We start from the raw sequence: 25267 nt of genomic DNA on the forward strand, positions 1-25267 counted from the left end.
GGAAATGTGTTTCAGAGGTGGAGTAAGTCATTCATATTTTGATATTAGACAATATTGGAATATTTTGCACAGATAAATCATGTATAATGTATTAAGAAAGAGAATCGGGTCAGTTTTGATTTCATGTTGACTTTCAACAGCTCTGTTCTGGTGAGTTGGTAATGTGTCAAATGATGCCACATTGTCACTCCAAAACAGACCCAGATTTGCTAACTTTTGCACTTCATTATTCAAAAGGACACTTCATATTCCATGAACAAACACGTCCGTCCCAAATGGCTTGGCAGCATGAGAATGAAAGCACAGACTGTACGTCTGAATCCAGACCCATGCCAGCAGCTGGGAGTTACACCCATTCATATGGCCTCTGGAGATAAACTCAATGGGGTTAAATTAATCTCATTGGGCGACTGCAGCCTAAAGGTAAGAATGTATATTTGAACATTGTAAAAATTATTTCAGTGTACAGTAAGCAGTGTTTCAGAATGGTGAAAGTCTTAATTTATCCTTACCCAAATTGGGCCCAAACTGAGCCGAATATCTTCAATTAATACAGTCATGGCATTTAATTGTATTTTTGTCTTGTTTTCCAGTCCTAATATCTAAACATCTTTATAACAAGATGTATTTACTTTTCTTTCTGCAAATTTAACAAAATTAAGTGAGTTTATGCTTGAAATAAGAACAAACATCTGCCAATTAGGGTATGCAAGAAAATTAAATACATTTTTCTGAGTTAATTAGACGATATTGTTCTTAAAGTAATCTTAAACTCACTTCATTGTGATCAATTTTTCAGAAAAAAAGACATAATTTAACAGTCATTTAATCTTGTCATTGTTCTTCTCAGGTAAATTCATTTTTTATTTAAGAAACTTGAGACTTTTATAACCCCCAGGTAAAGCATACATGAAATTCCCTTGTAGCAGATCTATACAGGTGGAGCTGGGGAAGGTGGAGGGTTTCTGAAAGTGCGCTGCATCTTCTACAGCAAGCACTTAAAGCACTACAGCAAGTAAAGTTCTCTGAGGTTGTGTGGTGCGACATCGTATCCAATGTAGTCGGCACAGCATCATATTTTAGTTTCAATTTTTCTAAAAATACTGCTTTCTATTGTGCCTTGTTTGTAAATTAATCCATGGTAAAATGAATTGAACATATGACCAGTTCAATTTCAGCAGACTGGCTTCAATATTAGCTGATTTTAGACTAACGAGAAAATTGTGAGTTTTAAAACCTACAGAATGTTTTCATATGACCTTTTATATATCAAAAGATCAAAGGAATTTCTCAGTTCATGACCCCTTTAATTGTATTAAGGTAGATACTTTACCAGGCCTGATTATTTAATTTTTAAGGATGAAATAGACTTGCGATGGCTCAAAACAGCCTGCCTGCGTGGGCAAAAATAGTTAAACTGTGCACTTGATAGGGGTCACATCTTAGCAACTACGATGGAGATAGAAGAGTTAATGGAGAGCTTTTCCTCCTTGATAAACGTTTTGCACTGCAAATTACTGTAGCAAATGTTCTGTAATCTACTGTCACTAAATGCTAAACACAAGCTTGAGAAGTGAGGCTTCAAGAAGAAACCAATTTCCAATTACTGTACATAGCAAGTTCCAGATAAAGAATTCCCTGTTAAGCGAGGCTTACACAACATCAGATAGACTGTAATCAGTTTCTAAACGTGTGCAAAAATATGGATACCCTCTGATCTGGAAATTCATATAGTTGCTATTAATTTTTCTACCCTGCTGCAGGACACTCATTCCACTCATAAATAGTGTAAATCTCATTTAAAGCTTGACTGCTGTAGGTGCATCTATCCATGCATATAATTCTCAGACATACTCAGTGGAACAGTGTCAGCCCACATCTCCCTGTCTGGCACTGTGTGGAAAATGTGTATGCGAGCTTTGCTTAAGTAGGAGCAAACAGAGCGCATTTACATTTCAATTTGGCAGCGAGACATAGCAAGTTTGTACAGTCTCCCTCTCTCTCCTTTTCTACAGGGCTCAAGATAATTATAGATTGATTCAATGCTTCCTGCTTTCGACAAAAATCCAAGCTTTTCAGCAATTATGCTGCTCCCGGAACCAAAAGGTAATCTATGAATGAAGTTCATGGCCGATTGGATATCACTTTAATGCACAAATAAGGAGCAAAGCAGCAAATGCCAGAAAAAATTAAGCTTTAAAATAGGATGTTATTTTTACTATTAAATTACTACATTATTACAGTTCTGCACCAATGTAATTACTAATAAGTTGTTGATTAGATGTTACAAAACGTGACTTTAGATGTCAGTGCTGTATATTGTTTGTTTTATTTTTTATGGTATGTAATGTGCATGTAAAAAACATCTTTTGCTGTTGCATCCCATATTTTTTCTCATTCTGTGTTCTGGTCATTTTGAGCTGGAGTGAATAATGCTTTTTTTTCCCCACAAAACATGAGGTGTATAAGGCCTACGACCAGTTCCAAAAATAAATACAAAACCTGTGCTAATCGAAAGAAAACAAGCAGACAAAAAATATATTCGAAGATATGGTGCTAATTTTACAAAATGAGAAATTTACAAGCATTTTTTTGGAGGCCATGCATTTTTTATCAAATTAAATAAAGCACGGCAAGCACAGATCTTTAAGTAGTTTGGCCTGTAAAATGTCTGCTATTACTGTTTGTTGCATAACATTGTTTACAAAGAAAACGTAAAAGTTTTTTCTGTTCGGTATGAAACGCGCTCAGATCTTGGTTGTATGAAATGGAGCAGAAAATCAGGCTGTCAATAAAAAGCCTCTTATGGAGGGAAGTATTGAGTCTTGATTCCTGAGCTTTTGTGCCAAAATAAACCCTGTGGTTCTTGAAATGCCTTTGGAATTTCTGGACTTTCTGGGTCGACAGCATTTATGTACTTAAAAACTACAATTACAAGGGAGAAAAAGAGTAGGATCGAGCTTTGTTACATTATCTGACAGAGACAATTTTCCATTGTGGACACCTGTAATATATGCCACATAATAGAGCTGTTCATCCCACACGATGAATGGACTAAAGCTGAGAGAAGAGAGGGATCAACACATGGATAGAAAATAAAATAAGTCACATTTTCCTGCAGCCCAAGCAAAAAGGAACAAAGCATTGTTTGGCCATTCTAGCATTGGTTTATTCCTTACACAAAGCTATCGCATGTCTTCAGATAACATATATATATATATAGTGTACGAGTTGTATAGATGACTTTCAGGATGCTTTTGTGTTTGTTTGTGAAAGCTTTAATCTTTTCATTGTGATTAAATAATAAAAAATAAAAAAAACTGCATATTTTCTTAAAAATTTCTCCTTTTGTGTTCCACAGAAGAAAGTCATGACAACATGAGGTTTGGTAAATGATGAGCTATTCCTCTAAGTTCATTGATTCAGCAGCAGAGAGCATCCCATTTTATCTCTTAGCTTGACACAATCAGAGCGATCGCCTCTAAGATTGAAGAATCCCTCATATAAATAACAATCTCTGTTTATGTGGAGGAGGTGCTGTATTGGGAATACTAAGCAGTATTGGGACAATCTAAGAGGGAAGTATAGTATGTATAGTTTCTGTTAGTAGAATAGAAACGGACTGATTCTGATTCAGGGTGTGCTAACCTGAAGAATGTCATTCCTTTTGTAATGAAATGTAACATATTGCAGTTTTTCTGGTTCTAGTTTGAAGAAATTAATTCTGTTATTTGTTGAAATCAGTGTACTGTAGTATTGAATGTATTGCAGGATTGACTCTATTTACCTTCTTAATACACAGTTCTAGTCTCAATGTGAATGGTTTATCATTGTTGCACGTTATTAAAAAAATACAAAACATATCATAACAACATTGATAATAATACAATTATAAAAATAATACAAATTACTCTTGAGCAGCAAATCAGCATATCAGAATGATTTCTGAATAATCATGTGGCAATGAATGGAAGAGAAATGCATAACAGAAATAAATTACATTTTAAAATATTTTCAAAGAGAAAACAGTTGATATTTTAGAATATTGGAGTTTTTGCTGTATTTTTGATCAAATAAATGCAGCCTTTTTGAGCATAAGAGACTTCTTTTAAATATGATTATCATTAAAATGCTTTTCATCTATATTTAAACTACATTTCCATCAGTCCTTAGGCAACAAGAATCGTTTTATAAATGTGTAAAACGTTATTTGTTTTAATCTTTAATGAATCAAGCACATTATCCAGCAGTTTTAGTTCCCGGTTTCCTTTCACACAGTTTCTTCTCTCCTTTCCCTCTCAGTCTCTGTACTAGCCAAGTTCCTTGGGGCTTGTTTTTGTCTGGCATTAAAACAGCCATGCTGAGACCTTCCGACAGCTTCCAGATTAGAAAATGAAAGCCCGTTGCCAGGGAACTGTAAATCTACTTGTCATTGGCTGAGCTGAGATGATTCAAAGGTTCGCTGACCACTTGTTGTTCAGCAGAATATTTGTGGTCGTATTTTTCTGGTGGACATCGATGCTGAATGTTCGGTTTTCAAGGCCTGATTGGAAATAACAGCAAAGAGACCTAATAGCTTCTGTAGAGCATCTAATGAAAAGCTTCTGCCAAGCACCTACAATCTGTATTCAAACTGATTTACTGCACTTTTTAGGTCAGGGGTGCTGAGTGCTGCACCTGCAGATCTGTTTTCCCGAAGTTCCAACTCAAACACACCTGAACCAGCCAATTTAGGGCAAGTGTACTTTAAAAATTGCAAACAGGTGTGTCGGAGAAGTTTCAATTAATCAATTCCTCCAATATAGAGTGCTGCAGCATCACCCTGTTCCCTGGACAAAATCTCAACTCTGGAGGACCAGTGGCATTTGGGTCTGTTTTTCACTTTAAAGCTATCATATGACTAGGAAGATTGTAAAATAGTTCATGAGTTGTATGGACCACTTTTGCAGTGCTTATATGATGGCTTTTTTGCATTTTTCTCAGGCTTGACAGCATAAATCTGCATCCACTTTCAGTGTATGAAAAAGAACTGGAAGCAAAATATGTAATCTGAGAAAAATTAGGGTGAGTAAGTGATAACAAAAATGTATGATTTTGGTTGAACTGTTCCATCATTCTATACCACAGGATGTTTTGCCGTTTCTTAAAGGAATTTGTCTCTTTTGCATGCAGTGATGAAGCGGTTGAAATTACTGATACATCTATCATGCTGGATATGAAAATGACTCTCCAGCTGCGCTAGATTCTGACTGAAGCGCAGACTGCAGGAATGGAAATGATCTGTGGTAGTGGGTGTTACAGCAGCGATGTGACAAGAAAATTGGAGTCTAAATTGCAACACTGTGTCATTTTAAAAACCTCAATTTATGGAAATCAGCCCTTTTCCCACACACAGGTTTTATCTTTTTGTCAAGCACAGAGAACAGAGTGTTAGAGGTGCTGAATGGAGGAAACTGGCTGTTAATTAAAGTCTGTCACAGACGATCTCACACACCAAACTGTCACACCAAGTTTGTCCCAGCAAACACGTCCACTAGGAGTTTCACTTCCTCCTGTCTCTATGTGAAGTTGTTGAGGATTTACATGCTGTTCATCTCTGAGAGGCTGTAAATAATGCAGAATATTAGAGTCAATTTTGCTTTATTGTTTTCTCATATTTCCAAACTCTGGAACTAGATGAAATTAATGTATACGTATATGCCAGTGGCATTAGTTGATTAGGTTTAATCCAGTGTGAATCAACAAAAACCAAACTCCATTCAGACAGTCAGAGTGTCACTTTAGGCTAATAAAAAAAAATCATATTAAACCTGTCATTGACCGTATAAGCATAACTAAGAATCTAAACCCAACTGGCACACATCAATTGAATGGACTGCTTTCAAGGATTGAAGATGGATCAGTATCCAAAAGAGCCATTTAATCTTTTATTCATCTGTGTTTGTTGAAACCCTAAATTACTCATTATGCGATGCCACATTATCAAGACTGTCTAACTAGCTTTCCAGGGAACTTCTGAACAGTCAATTAGCTCAGGAGACTTAATGTAGTTCTTAGTTATGGCTCATTTGAGTATCAGCTTTGTTTGCTATTAGTCCTAAAATGCCTAAGAATGCAGAAAAGTTATTTTCGCCACATATGGGGTTTAATTCTGTGTTCAATCTGTGTTCGACTGGTTCTTGTATTTTTTGAAGTCTTGAAATAGTTTTGTACTCGTTTTCAAATCTGTAATAGGGCTCTTAGTTTGGTATAGCCAGAATGAAATGTAAATGTATTCAACACTCGGAATAGATTCAAACAAAATAGACAGACACAAGGGGTGACATTATATTACCATTTTATTATATTTTAGAGATTGAGAGACAAATGTGTGGAGCAGCTACTTCAGCTGCATTTTTTTCCTGTTGCACAAACCAGATTTATAACCTGCTCCTTTAAATCCAATCCAGCTGCTTATCTGATTGGCTTAGAGGGACAGAGGGTGGGGTTAACTGGAAGTTGTGCAGAACTCCATAGGGTATGTTTACATGACAACAAGTTCTTCTTTTGCGTTTTTGAATAGATAGATATGACAACTAGTCAAAATGATGCCCGTTTACACTGATCCATGAAAAGGACCTAAAGGCTGTATTATACATGCCAGGCCAGTAGTTGGCAATGTTAGCCTACTTTGTAAAGAAACACTACATGCACAATGTTTTTTTTTTTTTTTTTTTTTTTTTTTTTTTTTTTTTGTAGTTTACACAGAGACTATAAATTGCATTTTTAAACCTGTTTTTAGTTTGTTTTCAGGTCAATGAAGGGCCAAAACTCATTTAAAAAAAGTTTTTTTGTTGAAAATGTTATGTAACAGCTCCTTAAACGTTCACACTTTGCCAGAATGTAAGCTCTAAAGCTATATATAGAAAAAAAAAAACTTTTTTTGGTTTTGACTGAAGTTGATGAGAAATATTTAAGTTCATATTAAAATCTCGAAGTTTAGATGGGCTTTGTTCACATCTGTACAGTTCTCCCTTTTTTATAAATTAAACATCTGTCCACACCAACAGCATTTCACAGGACAATGCAAAAACACATTGAAACCAGTTTTTGCAACTTATTGCAAAGCAAACAATTTTATAAAATCGACTTATTTAGGTGGATGACAGAACACAGACTTTTTAAAGAATAGGCTCTTTGAAAAAGATCTGTTTTTAGTTATCTAAAATCCTGTTAACATTTGAATAACATCTCTTATAGATGGGGGCTGAGAGACACATGAGAGATTACTGGGGTGTTTTTTTCTGCAACTGTCCCTTATTGCCATCTAGGAGAAACAGAGATTTTTAAAGAGAGTGATTTTTCTTTCCTATGGAGGAGCTCTCATTACTCACTCTGTGTTACAGATTCTCAGCTAATACTGGAGTGTCACAGACCCAACGGAGAGAGAGCCAGTGCACTGCTGCCCCAGAGTCTCCCTCAGGCTTATAGATCATTTCTTCCTTATTTTAGGATTGACTCTGACAATAACCTCCTGATTCCCATCAGCCCCATGTCCGGCAGCATTCCATCACTCTTCGACGATATCGATCTGGCCGTCTCTCTCGTCTGCCTCATCAATGCACACATATGACTGAGGACGACCGTAGGTGGAAGTGCTGCAGCATACGGACAGAATGCATTTCACCTCTGATTCCAGAGCACTTGGCTCATCTGTCCGGTAAGTGGATCTGTTGGCTTCCATTATAAGACTAGGACATGCTCACCTGGTGGACAATCATTCCTGACCTTCAAACTGAGTATAAAGCTTGCAATGTTTTTTAACCAGGTAAACTTTCTGCAAGCAAAAAAGCATCACAAATTATCATGATTTGGGCTTGTTGAGGCAGTCATAACTGTTTTTCACTTTTCAAAACCTTTTTCATTTGTGTTAAGTTAAAAAAAACAGGTAATCCTCAGGCCATCCAAGAAGTCTAGTTGAATTTCCCTGGAACAGATTTGGATAAGTGTAGCATGACATCATTTGCTTAGCAATCGACCCTTTGTAGTGAATGGGTGCCGTCACAATGAGAGTCCAAACAGCTGATAAAAACATCACAGTAATCCACACCACTCCAGTCCATCAGTTAACATCCTGTGAAGTGAAAAACTGCATGTTTGTAAAAAAAAAAAAAAATTCTAATCCTTAATATTCAGTCGTCTAACTATAATGTTGTGTTCTCCAGTGAAGAAGTCATTTTGTCTGATCTAGGAGAGAAATATACACAAATCAAGAAAGTGAAATCAAGTGAAAACAGTTGTTGTTGGTGGATTTTGATGTGAGCGGACAACACGGAAGGATCTTTTTCACTGAAGGAAACATTATTATGGATTATATTTTGGCCAAAGCCGATGGTTTAAAGTTAAAATGCCTTAATGATGAATTTGTTTCTTACAAGCAGTTTTTTTATTCAAGACCTTCAAAAGTCATTAATTGATGGACCAGAGTGGTGTGGATTGATATGTTTTTATCAGCTGTTTGGACTCTCATTCTGATGGCACCCATTCACTGCAGAGCATCCATTGGTGAGCAAGTAATCACAAAACTTCTTCATCAAGTGTCTCATGTAGCTAAGCAGAAATGGGCTTTAAATAACGGGAAACGAGTCGTGTTATACAATAGCTTTCCTCTCTTGTGCGTTGTTGTTTCTCCATCTGCTATTCTTCCCATCGAAGCTGTGTGGTGCCACGTCTGCTTTACAGTTTCCAAAATGACTCATTTTCAAGCACAGACTTTGAGGATGAAACTCAGCATATATGACACATCCTTCAGATTCAGCCTGCTCTTATATTGGATGTATTAAATGCGTATTGTTTCATTTTTGACAGCAAATTGCCAGAAACCGCTGACTGGGACCTTTTGGGACAATTTACCCATTTTTGCTAAGTGTATGGGCCTCTCTAATCATATAATGGCTCGAAGCAGATTGGCTCAGCAATAACTGCAGTGAAAAATGAACACTGACGGCAGCAAACGGAAAATACTGGTTGCCACAGCACCTTTATGGATTCTGGTGAAATACAGGAGACATGGTTATTTCAGCGCTGCACTGTAATGAAGCTATAAAATTGGAAATAAATATCACCTGCATTTTTGTACAGCAGCTAAAACTGCAGAAGAGCTTTGGATTTCATATATTTATTCAAAATGTTGGTTTAGTCATCTAGTAGCAGTGCATTTACATAATGCATTAGTAAATTCTGATTCATTTCAGGATAATTACTGTGCGTCTTAGCATACTGAAGTTGGGCAGCATCATTTCTTTTTCTTCAAGTCCTGTGAGAAAGAAAAGAGCCTTGTCTCCTTTGACAGCATTGCTATGTTAGGAGTTTTGATTAAAGTGCTCTAGTTTCTACAGTTCCTCAGAGACAGATAAATCAGCCCCCTCCCCATAAAGCCGAGACAGGAACTGAGTGGGTGAACTGAGAAAATGGGACATCAGTTGGAAATAAATAACGTTTCATTGCAATGCACTGCTGAAGTGGTCTGGTGGAAGACTTAATGGCTCATAATTAACATTCTCCATTCTGCCCCCTGACTCACGTCCTACTGTATTTTCAGTGTTTCATAACAAAAGGTCGAGACGGTGATTGTTATTCACCTTCGTCTGCGATTAAGTCTTGAGGACACATACATAAGTGCACTTAGAAGTCTTTAAAGACAGATGGCAAAAGCAGGTCACCGTTGTTTTATTTCGCCCACTCACTGATACTTCCCTTTGGGTTACTAGGAGATTACTTCTTCATCAGACGTGCTTTTCATTATATACACACACACACACACACAAATACACACACGCACACACACACACACACACACATAAACTAATCGTAAAGACTTGTATTATTAGAAAATAATTTTGTTTTGAATAAATGCTGTTCTTTTTAACTTTTTTATTCATCAAAGAATCAAAAAAAGTATCACAGGTTCTAAAAAATATTAAGCAGCACAACCGTTTCAACACTGATTTTATTGAGAATTGTGTGACACTGAACACTGGAGAAATGGCTGATGAAGATTCAGCACTGCGTCACAGAAATAAATGATATTTTAAGGTATATTAAAACAGGAATCCAATATAAGAAATTGCAAAAATATTTCTGTATTTTTGATCAAATAAATACAACCTCGATGAGCACAGGAGATTTTTTTTTCAGGATTCTGTATTTATTTGAGATCTTCTGTAACATTCTAAATGTCTCAAATGTCACTTTTGATTGATTTAATGTGTCCTTGCTGAGTAAATTTTTAACTGTGTGGGAAAAAAAGTCTCTCTCTTTTTCTCTCTATGTAAATGCATATACCTTAAAAAAGTTATAATTTAGTTTATACCAGAGCTGTTAATCCATTAAAGTTTATTGAATGCATGATATGCTGATTTAACCAAATGCATTACATTTTATTTGCAGTAAGCAGTAAATCATTGCATATACACCAGAAATGTCCATATAATGATTTTAATATATATATATATATATATATATATATATATATATATATATATATATATATATATATATATATATATTATAATCCATTTCAGAATTGAATTTGACATCTGTCTGTCTGTAGAGGCTGTTTACAGACGACATGTTCTTGAATTGTGTCTATTTTTTGATACCCTGTATGTTGCTCTAGATCTGCGGGCTCTCAAAAACTGCCGTCAATTTAGCTGCTATTTCAAGCGTGAATTGTTAGAACAAGCCATGTTCTTGTACTGGACTGGAGAGGAAAGTTTTATGAAAGTTACAGTATATTTATATAGTGCAACACTTTTACTTCAAAAGACCAGTTCTGTTTTTAATGATGACCCTTTTAAAGCATCACCTAACTGAAATATTCAACGTAACATGACTTTAAAATTTGATGCTTTTATGTCATTGCAACTAGCTTGCATGGACCACAAAATGAGATAACTAGCAGAATGTCTCTGCTTCTCATCCACTTTCATTGTACAAAACTAATTTAGCTAATTTATTTAGCATTTAGCTGAGCCGCTTATTTTGTGTTCTATGAAAGAAAGAAAACTACATGGGTTTTTAGGTGAAGTATTCCTCCATTACTTGCCATTTCTTAAAGAGTTTTGATCAGAGTGTTTCTGTGCCTAATTCTTATTATCTTTCGTTTTATCCCAGTCACCGTTCCACTGAAGTCAGAAGGTTTTAATTCATGTCAGAGGATCCCCAGGTAAGCTGTTCAATTTGCCAGGACTGCAGTAGTGCTATTCATCTCAATTGAGTTTCTCTACATGCTGAAGGTGAAAAATAGATGCCTTCATGTTCAAATGTGTGTTCCTAACACTAAGTGGCTGGGTACATCTGAAGCTGTTAGAGCAATCATTGCATCATTCATTGGGGGCAAAGGCTTTGTTTTACTCAGCTTTGACTGATGGGACTCATTAGCCATTGCAGATTGTGATCGTTGCATTTACCTGCTATGAAATTTAGTAGGAAGCCCTTCTCTCCTGCTCAAATATAGTTATATTTCTATAAGTAGAGTAGTACACACCAAAATAAAAAGTGACACCCTCAGGCCATCTAAAATGTATGGGTTTGTTTCTTCACTGGAACAGATCTGGAGAAAATGTAGCATTACATCACTTGCTCTGCAGCGAATGGGTGCCATCAGCTGATGAAAACATCACAATAATCAGCAAGTACTCCAGTACATCAATATATGTCTTTTGAAGTGAACAGCTGCATGTTTGTAACTAACAGATCCATCCATTTTGACTGAATTATCTCTTTATATCCTTGAGATACACTTAAGAGTGAACAGAATGTAATATGTTTGGAGACTAGGAATAAAGTAATGTGCTATATAATTTATCATGGTTCAAGTGTGCTGCAAAAGTTTGCGACAAGCATTCATGTACTTCAAACTAATTTATATAATTTGTATTTCATATTGAAATATATTGGTAATTGCACATTTTATAAAGTTAAATATTTTTGCATTTCACTTAATTAATATGTTGCATTAAACAGTAATAAATATAATCAAGTACTGAAAATGTAACATTAAGTGTACTTTTAGCATGATGAACAAATAATTAAAACAATGATTTAAATTTTATAATTTTATAAATTTTTTAAATTTATAATTTTAATTTGACATTATTAAAGTGCACTTTGTAAAAAACTTAAAGCACTTAACACTTAAGTACACTTAAGTAGCCTTTGATTTCATTAAAATTATATATATATATATATATATATATATATATATATATATATATATAAATATATAAATATATTAGTGCTGTCAAAATTAGTGCGTTAACGCATTCGATTAATTTGAAATATTTAACGCGTTAAAAAAAAAATAACGCAATTAACGCGGTTGCAGTTTTTTTTTATTTCCAGTTGTGGCCTATGTGTGTTCAACGTGCAAAGAAATATGGATAAGACCAAGGAAGGACTTTTAGACGGAAAGTTTCAGTATAAAACTCTGCCGGATTACTCTTCAGTCTGCCACAAGAAACATTACTCTTCATTTAGTCTGCCACAAGAAACAGCAACATTAAAATCATGAACTCTAATGTCATTGTTTAAAAAAAAAAAAAAAAACAATGACTGTAACAGTGCGTAAATCAGACCTTTCTGTAACGCTAACGTTAATAAGCTTAAACGAAAATAAAGAAATAATTGTGTAGCGGAGTATTTTTGTACACAGTGCCGCGAACTGTCAATCACTCCTGTGCGCGTGCATCACTGTCCTCCTCAGCTGCAGCAACTTGCGCTCTCTCTCTTCATCAAGCTTTAAAACAAAAAGGGAACAAAAAGATCATATTGTCTTTGTGCATAGGCTATAGATTAATTAGATAAATGAATATCTAAATTTGTGCCTTGCCGTCTACGGTATTTGTTTAGAACTTAGAAAAAAGATGCTGCATCCAATGAGCAGCCAGCGGGGGCTGCATGACGACTCAACCTCCGCAGACAGTTTTTAATGTTTATCAGACAATAAATACTCAAGATTTTGCTTTAGTATAACTCACAACGAGTTTCACACACCTTCTCCGGCCACGTTGAGTTGTTGACACTTAACAGTGGGAAAAGCGACACATGCGCTATTCACTTGTATAACTTAAGGGTGAATGGGTAATGTAGTTTCTGCTCTGGGTGGGATGAATTAGGAAGCTTGCATTGTGAAGGGCGCTCTGAAAATCGGCAGTGCAGGTAAAAGATTAAAACCTCTATTAAAACAGATGTCCAAATGAGCGTACTGGTACGCTACAAGCACGTTCTGGGCGCACGGAGAGGTGGCGGTACGCTCAAGAGCTATATTTGGAAGTGGCGTTACTGAGTATGGGTGCATACCAGCCCACTTAAAGCACTGGCAATGACTATACTTTGGAATTTTTTTGCAGTCCACTTAGAATTCAACATGGAAATCATTTTTGTTTTTTATTGGCATTGATTGTTTTGAAATTCAAATGGTACTTACATGCCTGTGTTTTTATTTCTGTAATAAATATGGCTTTCAAGCCAACAGTTAATTTGGAGGATATTGATAGTTTATTGCAGGTATGTTGTTTACATGAGAAAATCTGTGTTACAAGTTAAACAAAAATTCCAATAAACAATCATATTTTGAATTTAAATAGTTTCTTTGTCTTGAGTTTACATTAATTATTTACATTTTACATTTACATATCCAAAAAGTTTCAGTCTTTTAATTGCGATTAATCGCGATTAATCGCGATTAATTTTAAAAAATTGTGCGATTAATTAGTTAATTTTTTTAAATCGATTGACAGCACTAAAATATATATATATATATATATATATATATATATATATATATATATATATATATATACAGTACAGACCAAAAGTTTGGACACACTTTCTCATTCAAAGAGTTTTCTTTATTTTCATGACTATGAAAATTGTAGAGTCACACTGAAGGCATCAAGGGCTATTTGACCAAGAAGGAGAGAGACCTGGCCTCCACAGTCACCGGACCTGAACCCAATCGAGATGGTTTAGGGGTGAGTACTTTTAAGATTTAAAGTACTTCAACACAATTAAGCACACTTCTGTTTTTGCAGTGTATGAGGAGCTCTTACGTGGCATAGATGTGGGAGTTTCTAGCAATGCCAAAAACATAACAAAGCAAACAAAAAAAAGCTATTTAGGCCACTCATCTTGACCCATCCTCTCTTTGAGAGTGCATTTGAGAGTATGCACCATAAATCACAATAGCTCCACTAATGCTAGTGGGTTTTAAAGTTGACCAACTGTTTCCATTTCCTAGGAAGGTTATATTGCACATGTTGCAAAGTCCGGGTCAGATTTACCCTAGTGGCAAAGTAAGTATTTAATTGAACCAAGTATTTGAAAGAGTGGAACAAAACATAGTCCACGTGCCAATACGCTCGAATGAAGCTGCATTCAAGTTCCTAAGTGTCGCCTAGAGCCACAGTCACGTTTCAAAAGTCAAATGTGGGATAGTTTCCAAACTATATTGAGAAAGAAAAAAAATGGTTAGCTTTGCCATTGATTTGTCAGTAAATGTCTGCCTCACACAAACAACAGAGCATAAATTATGCTATAGTTTATTAAATGCAATGCATTTTAATTGCTTGCATTGCATTTAATTTTTTGCATGCATCCTTATCTTAGAATTGTGTCTAATTTTCAGAGCTCTGAATGAAACGCTGCATCAGTCAGAAAGAGGCTGCTCATAATTTCACGCTGAGCTTGTGTCAGTGTTTTGTCCTGTCCAGCAGAGCAGAGCGGACCTGCTGTCCCATCAGCCAGTGGGCAGCGCCGGCAGCTGGCCAACCCATGGCACAAAAGAAAGACAGACACAAGGTTCTTCTGTATTTTTGCCAAAATGAAGCATATTCTGTATGGAATTTTATGCAACAGGAAATCCTATTTTATTTTGTTTTTAATGGATGTGGATTAAACGCCCTCTTGTGGGTTGGAGTCATAATCCTCATAAATACAAAACCTATCTATCTTTCAATCTATCTATCTATTGATCTATCTATCTACACTGTATAAAATAAAAAAGCGGCATTTACGGTAAAATACCAGCAGCTAGGATTGCCAAACTTCCCCATAAAAAATATGGTTGCAACATTTTAGGTTTTACAGACATAACTTAAATCCACATTAAAATACTGTATTTCATTAACTGATGTATTGTTAATAAACCAACATATTGAAGTACTAATATCTGTTTTGAACCATTGTAATGCACTGATCAAAACCAAAAACTGGTTGTGATGAGAAAGCAATGATGAACCAAAGCTCATCACAAACAGCTTTTCTATGAGCTGAGCTTTCACATAAACACTAAACCCCATCATGGTGACATACTGTAGATAATACTGAAATAATGCAATAAACATTAATTTAACTAAAATGTAAAATCAAACCCTAATGTACACAACAGATTAGAAAAAAACGAAGAAATGCAATTTAAACAAAAAAACCCATCAAATATGAATTATCACGCAGGGAATTCTGGGTGAATTTACAGTTTGCCACTGTAAATTATACAAAGATTTTTTTCTTTTTCACTTCCAAAAACTGTAAAAAACTTTACTGTAAAATTACATGCAATGTAATTACATTTATCCACGGAATATACTAAACTTACTGTCAACCAGTTAACAAGCTTTTCCTGTAGCATTTTTCCAGTCTTTTACTGTTAAAATCACGATTATTTTTTACACTGTATATTTGTCTTGTCCTTCTTTTTATAATGTAAAACCTAACAAACTTATTTTGTGAATAATTGTTCTTGCCGTGTTTTGGACTGTATTGATTTTGAACCACAGTCTTGAGGTCTACTTCATAACTTTAGTCTTAAACTAGACCAGTCAGGGAAAAACCGATAAGCCTGGTCTAATTTCAGACACAGCACAATGCTACATGACATGTTTTGTCTATTTGATAACAAAGCCAGATTCCCCTGAGAGCTGCAATCATGAGGCTATTGTTGGTCCGTGCTAAATCCTACAGTGTGAAAATCTGCACAATAAAAATGTCCGTTATCCCTTTGAGATGCTCCCCGTACGAGACTGTGACTGAATATGTCATGCGATAGGTCTTCAAAGTCCCCTCTGACGTGTTCAAGCTATGGATCTCACAATAGAGACGTCTCTTTATGTAATCTGTAATGCTGGAGCCTCATATTCATCACTGGATGGAGAACACGCCCTTAAGATGAAGGACATCTCCCTAGTTTTGTCATTTGAGAATTATTGTCAAAGCAGGGCGTGCAGTATTTACGGTGTGCTGATGTGGCCTCAGATGACCTATTGGGTGTAGTTTAATCTGTCCAGATTTCAGCCACTCCTTCCTGGAATCACTTTCACACCTGCTCAGAAGAATAACCTAAAAGCAGCCATTCAAGAGGTAGATATCAACACAAGAGGACAGACGATAGGGAACAGATTGAACACTAGACTCCTAAAACTACATAGAGAAAAAAATCACAGTTAAGATCTATCATGTGTATCTCAATTGTGTCTACTAGACAGCATTGAGATTAAATTGAGACTTTTGTTTAAATCCTACGCTTCCCTTTTCTTTCCCGAGAAAACAAACATCAGTCATCTCATATGTGTGTCTGAAGAGTTCTCAAACTGCTCAAATTTTGTCATCAAAAGTCAGATATTTCAGTATGAGTTTATTAAAAAATGTCTCTAAATGCAAATATTATTTATTTGACATGAAACTCGTTTAAGACTAAACCATACATCCTACTTAAAAAAAAAAAAAAAGGTTTTTTTCATCAAGTCAGACATTGATGAGCCCAAAACCCCTCTAAAACCACTCAAGACAAGCGAACCAGTTTAGGGTGGTTTAAAATATATTTTATGCAGAACATAACATTAATATCTCAATACTTTTGCATTGTCAAAGAACCTCCTTATTTATATATACACTAGCATCAAAAGTTTAATGTTTAAAAAAAAAAAAGTCCCTTATGCTCACTACGGCTGCATTTATTTGCTCAAAAATACAGTAAAAATTACAATATTGTGATATATTATTACAGTTTAAAGTAACTGTTTTCTGTTTGAATATATTTTAAAATGTAATTTATTCCTGTGATTTTTTTTTTAGCATCATTACTGATGAAACCGTGATGTTGCTTACATTTTTTTTTTTTTTTTGAAACCATGATACTTTTTTCAGGATTCTTTGATGAATAAAAAGAAAAGCATTTATTAGAAATCGTTTGTAACATTATTACTGTGTTTACTGTCACTTTTGACCAACTGAATGCATCCTTGCTGAGTAAAAATTTATTCATATATGAATTCTTTTAAATGTCTTACTATATATATATATATATATATATATATATATATATATATAATGTCCCTTTTTTTATTTATCTATATCCTTGTCCACAACCTTGGCTTGTGCGTTTTGCTAAATTATTAATTTTGTGCTACACAAATGAAAGACAAAAAGGCAGTTTTATACTGGTCAACAAAACATGATTAAAAATAATTTTTAAGTAAACTATTCATTTCACCTGTAAGTGTAACCAGTTTGGTTACAGTCCAAATGAAAGTCTGTTTGATTAAAATCATTTTAATGTTGAATATTTCATTCTCACATGTACTGTACCATTACATTTAAAAGTGTTCGTAATTTGTTGCGTTTTTATTTTTAAATATTCCTTCAGCTTTCTATTGTTAGTTTTCTCTCTGACGTTGTGGGGAAGCAGCAATATGGCACATTTAAGGAACAGTTTGCTACAAACTACAGTGTTTAAAAAAGGTCTACCAGCTGTTGAGGAACAGATGTGCTGCTTCAGAGCAGTGCTGTACTCGTCTGGAAATCATCAACAGTCCTAACTTTTCAATTAGAAGAAAGTAGCAACAGTATTCGTGTTGGCATGTTTCGAGGCCGTTTCAAGTTCGATTAGGGGAGTGCTGGGGTAACACTGCAGTCTAATACTTGAGGCACCTTCCATAAAAGCCAAATATAGTTCCATCGATCCATTGACGAAACCTGGAGACGGATGTGTAGACGCCGGGGTACCGGGCATCAGCACAGCCATTGCCCCAGGAGACGATGCCATAAACACGGCCCTCACACACCAGCGGCCCTCCAGAATCCCCCTGCAGAAAGATCCATCATATTAATACGATTATGATCAGATGGTATGCAAGAAGACTGACCAGACTAGAACTAAAAGGAGAACCTCACTACGACACAAGAATATGTGCTTTCACAATTACTCGGGTCTTAAAAATGTAGTATTACTTACTGTAGCAGATTGGATCTGGGGGAGAGGGGTTGAATATATAGAATTAAAACGCCAGTTCAAATGTATTTTTTGTTTTTATTTCTTAATTATTTTGCACTGCCTGTCAAAATATATGTAAGGTAAATCTGAAATGTTTCTTGAACAAGAAATCATCATATTTATTAGAAAGGTTTTGGAAGGATGATGTGACACTGAAAACTGGAGTAATGATGCTGCATTTTGTTTATATATATATATATATATATATATATATATTTTTTTTTTTTCAAATCAACAGCTTTGCATGACAGAAATAAATTACATTTTAAAATATATTTAAATAGAAAACTGCTCTTTTAAAATTTTTATAAACTTTTATACAATTTTACTTTTATTTTTAATTAAAAAAATGCTGCATAAGAGCCAGCATTAATAATCTTACAGACCCCAAGCTTTTGAACCGTAGTGCATTTATATTCATTCATTTTGTCTTTAATTAATACCAGATTTTTCTAACCTGACTGAATAAGATTATTGCATACATTTACATTTATTTATTTATTTATTTATTTATTTATTTTAGATTTCTCAAGACAAGTACAGAGTTAGTTAATTAAAGAGCTCCACTTAAGTTTTAAAATGTTTATATAACTGGATGTTTTTCATTATTTTATTTTATTTTTTAATTAATTAGCATCTGATAACTAAAGTAAATGGCCACACATTTCTAAGTTTAATTAGACCCAGTCAGCAGTGCAACCAATTACATTTATAAGTTGTTGGCAAAAACAGTGTGACATCCAAATAATTACTGAATTTAAGATGACCATGTTCCTCAAAACAAAGTCCATTAAATCACTAAAATCGTGCTAATAGTTACCAGTAGTTTATTCCAAGAAGTTTGTTTTTTAATTAATCCAAAATATCTACTATTTATGAACACCACTTATTCATAAATAACAGATTTCCAGCAGGATCAGAAAAAGTCAGTTGTCATGTGCCATTCACATCAAGGTAAGTGCCTGTGAAGCAGTAATCGATTGTCTCACCTTACATGCGTCTTTCCCTCCTTCGCTGTATCCTGCACAGATCATATTCTCTGTGATGTTTCCATTAAACGAGTCCGTGGCATTGCACACTGTGCTGGACACGATGGGCAACTTGACCGTGCGCAGGGTGTCAGGGATTCCTCCCATTGGAGTGGTGAAGCCCCAGCCGGACACAGTGCACAAGCGACCCACGGACACCATAGCGTCCTGCCGAGGCAGCGGCGCCAGAGACACAAAGCTGTTCACATAGACGGGAGACTGCAGCTGAACAGGTGAGAGAAAGGAAGAATTAACAGTGCACATAAAGCACGCCATAAAATGCTGTTCATGTTACTTATATTTATCAAGTAAACTTTTCTGAATGCCTAACATTTTCACCAGTTGACATCTCAAATAATGACACTTTTTGCTTAATTTGACTAAATTACATCTTAATTGGAAATGTTTTATAATTCCGTAAATAATTTTACTAAGGACAAAATTAATATGGTGGAAAGGGAAGTGTGGGACAGACACGAAGACATTTATTTATTATTATTATTCTTTTTCAAAACGTTTATTTTTCAATAAATTTTTTGTTTAGCTTAGCATGGAATTTTATATATCAAGTATATTTTTTTTATAGTAGATCCCCCCCCTCATTCTAAGATTAAAATGGTATATTATATTATATTATATTATATTATATTATATATTATGTGACCCCGGACCACAAAACTAGTCATAAGGGTCAGTTTCTTGAAATTGAGATTTCTACATCATCTGAAGTCTTAATAAATAAGCTTTGCATTGATGTACAATTTATTAGGATCGGACAATATGTGGCTGAGAGACAACTATTTGAAAACCGGAATCTGAGGGTGAAAAAAAAATTAAAATACTGAGAAAATCGCCGTTAAATTTGTCTTAGCAATGCATGCTACTAATCAAAAATTAGGTTTTGATATATTTACAGTAGGAAATTTACTAAATGTCTTTATGGAACATGATCTTTACTTAATATGCTAATTGTGGCATAAAAGAAAAATCAACAATTTAATTTATTTATTTATTTTTTGGCTCTTGCTAAAACTATACCCAACCCACTTAAGACTGGTATAGTGGACCAGGGTCACATATTATATTATATTATATTATACTAATATACTATCATTATTATATAATATATTATAATATAATATTAACTATATTAAAAGTGTTATGCTTTATATAGTCCCATTTGTTAACACTAATTAATGCATTATGAGCTATAATGAGCAATAGATTTGTTTTACTATTTATTAATCTTTGTTAATGTTTTAGTTAATAAAAATATAACTGTTTGTTCATGCTAAAGCTCATGTCCAAGCAATATTATAAACAGATATAACTTTTCATTTTCATAATTGTAGTATAGTATTAGTAAATGCTGAAATGAATGTGAACTTCTGGAATGCTTCAAAAATATTTTTCTATGGTTAGTTGTTCATGTTCACTAATGTAGGTGACTCATTTTAACAAATGAATCCTTTATGTGAAATTATATCAAATTATATAGTATAGTAATTTTAATATAAAAGGATAGGATTTTAAGTTTACAAGTAAAACGTTAAAGGTGTAAAACATGCATGCAGTATTGTTTCCGCACCGATTACTGAGAGACACATCCATCACTTCATGTAATATGACTTGATGCCGGATCATTGTGTTCATTTTATATGCATGAAAGGAATCAATGATTCACAGCTAGTGAGGGTTCGGTGTAACACAGGAGCATTGATTGCACTGCCTCACCTTAATGAGCATGATGTCTGCGTTATTGGTGGCTCTGTTGTACTGTGGGTGAGGTATTAAAACATGAGGCCTGCGGAACTGCTCCGTCCCCTCATATAATCCCACAGAAAAGTCTCCAGCCACGATCCTCATGTTTGCCGCCCTGGAGACACAAACCAACACGGATTTTCAGAAAGACTGATTTGGAACTTGAGTTCGAAAACTCTACTTTTATTGTATTTTACTGTACTTCTGCTTTTAATATACCTTCACATTTATGGTTTTTGGAAATAAAAAACATGAATTATCTTACATTATCAAAACTGTAGATTTCCAGAAATAACTTGTTCTCAGTTATTTACATAAGAATCAAAATACTGAGAAAATCGCCTTTGAAGTTGACCAAATGAAGTTCTTAGCAATGCATGTTACTAAAAAAAATTAGGTTTTGATATATTTACGGTAGGAAATTTACAAAATATTCATATCCTAATGATTCTAAAGACTATCCTAAAGAACTTGAGTTCAAAAACTCTACTTTTATTGTATTTTACTGTACTTCTGCTTGTAATATACCTTCACATTTATGGCTTTTGGAAATAAAAACCATGAATCGTACATTATCAAAATTTTAAATTCCAGAAATTACTTATGATTATATTTTAACTTATATTTGTTATCCGTTATGTACATTAGTGTGTTTTGTGGTTTATTTCTGTAGTTGAACACTATTCTGTTCTTTTTTTCCCACCTTTATTATCCAGGATTTGATAACTCAAGTACCTTGGTATATTAACATTATATCATTTAAAATATACAGATACGAGTTATAAAATATAGCATTTAAGTGCCAGTATGTCATCCCATAATACCTAAACCATTGTCACCTTTTACTGTGAACCACTGGCAACCCTGTCTGCCAGTTTTTCAACACTTGCTGGTTTAAGCTGGTCAGCTGGTGTTCAGATGGTTTTGATGATTGATCAGCTGGTCTATTAGCCCGAGTAGCTAAAAACAGCCTGACTAAATGAAGAAGTGGTCAAAACCCTTCTGAACCAGTCTCCTTACCAGTTATGATCAGGCTAGAAGACCAGCTATAAAACAACAATATATTATTTGTTTAACACACACACATGCACTCATAGATTGTTACAAAAACTATTTGTGTTATTAATTATCATTGGTGTAGTTTGTGTAGTTTTATTTTTGTCTAATATATATATATATTTTTTTTTTCAAAAAATGTAAAACTACAATAATCATGAATGAATTTGAGGTCATGTTATTTTATCATTAATTTATCACTTTATCATTACATTTACTATATTTAAACTCTATTTCTTTACATTTTTGGTGTTGTTTTACAAATTTTGTCATTAGACCTTCCAATATTAATACATAGAATGCTTGAGTGCCATACTGTTATTATGGAAATCACCTTAGAAGAACACAACATCTGAGTTAGTCTCGCCAAAATGGAAAAACACACACTGACTAACCTGATACTGAATCTCTGAAATATATACACAGTACAGACCAAAAGTTTAGACACACCTTCTCATTCAAAGAGTTTTCTTTATTTTCATGACTATGAAAATTGTAGAGTCACACTGAAGGAATCAAGGGCTATTTGAGCAAGAAGGAGAGAGACCTGGCCTCCACAGTCACCGGACCTGAACCCAATCCAGATGGTTTTGGGGTGAGCTGGACCGCAGACAGAAGGCAAAAGGGCCAACAAGTGCTAAGCATCTCTCAGGGAACTCCTTCAAGACTGTTGGAAGACCATTTCAGGTCACTACCTCTTGAAGCTCATCAAGAGAATGCCAAGAGTGTGCAAAGCAGTAATCAAAGCAAAAGGTGGCTACTTTGAAGAACCTACAATATGACATATTTTCAGTTGTTTCACACTTTTTTGTTATGTATATAATTCCATATATAATTCCACATGTGTTAATTCATAGTTTTGATGCCTTCAGTGTGAATCTACAATTTTCATAGTCAAGAAAATAAAGAAAACACTTTGAATGCAAAGGTGTGTCCAAACTTTTGGTCTGTACTGTGTATATATATATATATATATATATATATATATATATATATATATATATATATATATATATATATATATATATATATATATACACACAAATGCTCAATTCCAACAGTTTCTGTGTCCGCTCATTGATCTCACCCTATATTGCAGTGTGCTGCGGTCAGGATCCAGTATTTGTTAATCAAGGTCCCGCCACAGAAGTGCTGGCCCGTGGCGCTCTGAATGGAAACGATGTATCTGATAGAGTACGGCGCTGGGACGTATCCACCCACGATACGACTCTGCATCACATCCTGACCTGAGAAACAAACCAGCACACACGTGAATTCACTGACAGCATCTTCAAGCTCTTGATTTTCCTTTCACATACGCACACGTGGAGGCCGCTCTGACTCCAAACCTTTGTCTTGGAAGGAGAGAGTGTAACTCAAGGTTGTCAATATCGAACAATGCAACGTAAACAATATGCTTTTTCTCTTCGTCTAAATCTGTCTGCGCAAGACTATAGTTTCCAAACACGTGCGTCATGAACAGATGATTCTTGGGCTTTTTGATCTGCATTTAACAATTAGACAGCTGTATGAGTCTCGGTTAAAGTAATCCTATACAATATTAGCAGGCCTTCATCCTGCCCATGTGAAACACATACATGCTGATTTTATATTCTATAATGCAACCTTGATTGAATAATCTTAGACCTCGCGAGGATTGGCAGCAGCGTGACCTTTATCAGATTGCTTTATGAAGCTTTCAACGTGAGGAAATCCTAAACGTTAAAGCGCACAAAGCATTGAATTCCCCTTACATGAAGAGGTTATGTACTTCTATTGTCAACTGTTTATGTCGTGAAGTAGCGAAAAACAGTAAACAATGCTGAGCATCGGTGTTTATGGATTTAGATTACAGCGTTTGGGGATTTAAATAGCCTTGTTGTGGTTTTTTTTTATGTTATTCAGCGTGAATTTACGTTAGATTCCAGCATCTGATGGATTGGTTAAGATTTTTTTGCACATTCTAAGATTTATAATTGCTTTTCAGGGCTTTTTTTTTCATGTTGGTAATGAAAAACGATGTGTTTCAGGCTTCTTTGGATTTCTTTCAGTGAAGTTGCACTCAGAGCAGGCTGTCAGGATGAAGGGCCCATCCATCAATGAAAGGAAACTTTTAGTTTGTCCTCATGTTTCATTTCTGCACTAAATAAATCAAAACACTGACAAAACTTCAGCCATACGTCCAAAATTGCTTACAAATACACTACCCAGTATTAAAAGTCAGATCCAAAAAGTCTCCTATAGCAATCCTTATTTATTTAAGCTCAGAAAACTCAGGCATCATTGTTTTACAGTATATGTCTATTAAACATCAGTGTGTCAGTAAAATTCTTTGACTTAAATATTCTGTAGCAGAGTTATTTTGGCGAATTTTAGCACATTTATTTTCAAAGTCGTGAGGAAACTTCAGTAAAATCTAAAATTGATATAGCTTTTTATTAAATATGTGTCAAATATTATATATATATATATATATATATATATATATATATATATATATATATATATATGTATATATAGTTATTCAAATAACAATTAAAAAAAATATATATATATGATTTGTTATCTTTCTCTTTTCTTTTTCTCTTGAGATTTTAAAACTTTTTATTTTTTATTTTATTTTTTGACAGATTGAATCTATAACATTGCAATATTCCATCAGTTCATTTTATTAAAAACAATTTTGTTGTTGTTATTATTTATTCTAATTATAAAACACGTTTTAAAATCAAAAGACAGACGTTGTAAAATTATCACTGGCATTTTAAAATGAAAATTGTCATGTCATTATTTGCATGAAAATTCATAGCAATTCACCCAAAATTTATTTCTTTTTTCTTTTTTTTTTTCTTTTCTTTTTTTTCTTTTTTACAAGATTGTCTTTTTGAAGTAAAAACTTCACTTACAGTTCATTGCTTTGCTCAAAGAATAGTACATGTTTGCTCCACAACATTCAATGCTGCTATACTGTGTTAATGCACTGAAAGGATTTTGTAGGACTGAAATATAAATCTGTACTTACAGCTCACCACGAGGAGCTCCAGGAGAACACAGAGCAGAAGCAGCGGCAGGTTCATACTGATGGAGACGCAGACAGACACAGACGCAGAGA

The 25267-nt window shown here is 34.5% G+C and overlaps 1 protein-coding gene and 3 long non-coding RNA genes across 4 annotated transcripts; 3 read left to right on the forward strand and 1 right to left on the reverse strand.

Annotated features, from left to right (window-relative positions):
• The first annotated feature begins 242 nt into the window (after nucleotides 1-242).
• Nucleotides 243-3560, forward strand: LOC113041730 (uncharacterized). The gene is made up of 3 exons (XR_003275451.1): nucleotides 243-423; nucleotides 2016-2106; nucleotides 3362-3560. It is a non-coding gene; the product is annotated as an uncharacterized LOC113041730 (long non-coding RNA).
• A 956-nt stretch (nucleotides 3561-4516) lies between these two features.
• LOC113041731 (uncharacterized) lies at nucleotides 4517-6637 on the forward strand. The gene is made up of 3 exons (XR_003275452.1): nucleotides 4517-4869; nucleotides 4984-5064; nucleotides 5173-6637. It is a non-coding gene; the product is annotated as an uncharacterized LOC113041731 (long non-coding RNA).
• An 11003-nt stretch (nucleotides 6638-17640) lies between these two features.
• On the reverse strand, nucleotides 17641-25232 carry LOC113041188 (trypsin). Its single transcript, XM_026199587.1, has 5 exons — nucleotides 25178-25232; nucleotides 23243-23402; nucleotides 21073-21214; nucleotides 19300-19563; nucleotides 17641-18122 (listed from the first exon to the last, which is right to left on the reverse strand). The coding sequence occupies exons 1-5, from the start codon at nucleotides 25230-25232 to the stop codon at nucleotides 17952-17954; spliced, it is 792 nt and encodes a 263-aa protein (XP_026055372.1). The 3' UTR covers nucleotides 17641-17951.
• On the forward strand, nucleotides 19492-25260 carry LOC113041189 (uncharacterized). Its single transcript, XR_003275348.1, has 3 exons — nucleotides 19492-19571; nucleotides 23255-23536; nucleotides 25180-25260. It is a non-coding gene; the product is annotated as an uncharacterized LOC113041189 (long non-coding RNA).
• Nucleotides 25261-25267: the final 7 nt, after the last annotated feature.

This window comes from Carassius auratus, chromosome 23, assembly GCF_003368295.1.
Source record: "Carassius auratus strain Wakin chromosome 23, ASM336829v1, whole genome shotgun sequence".
Taxonomy (NCBI): domain Eukaryota; kingdom Metazoa; phylum Chordata; class Actinopteri; order Cypriniformes; family Cyprinidae; genus Carassius; species Carassius auratus.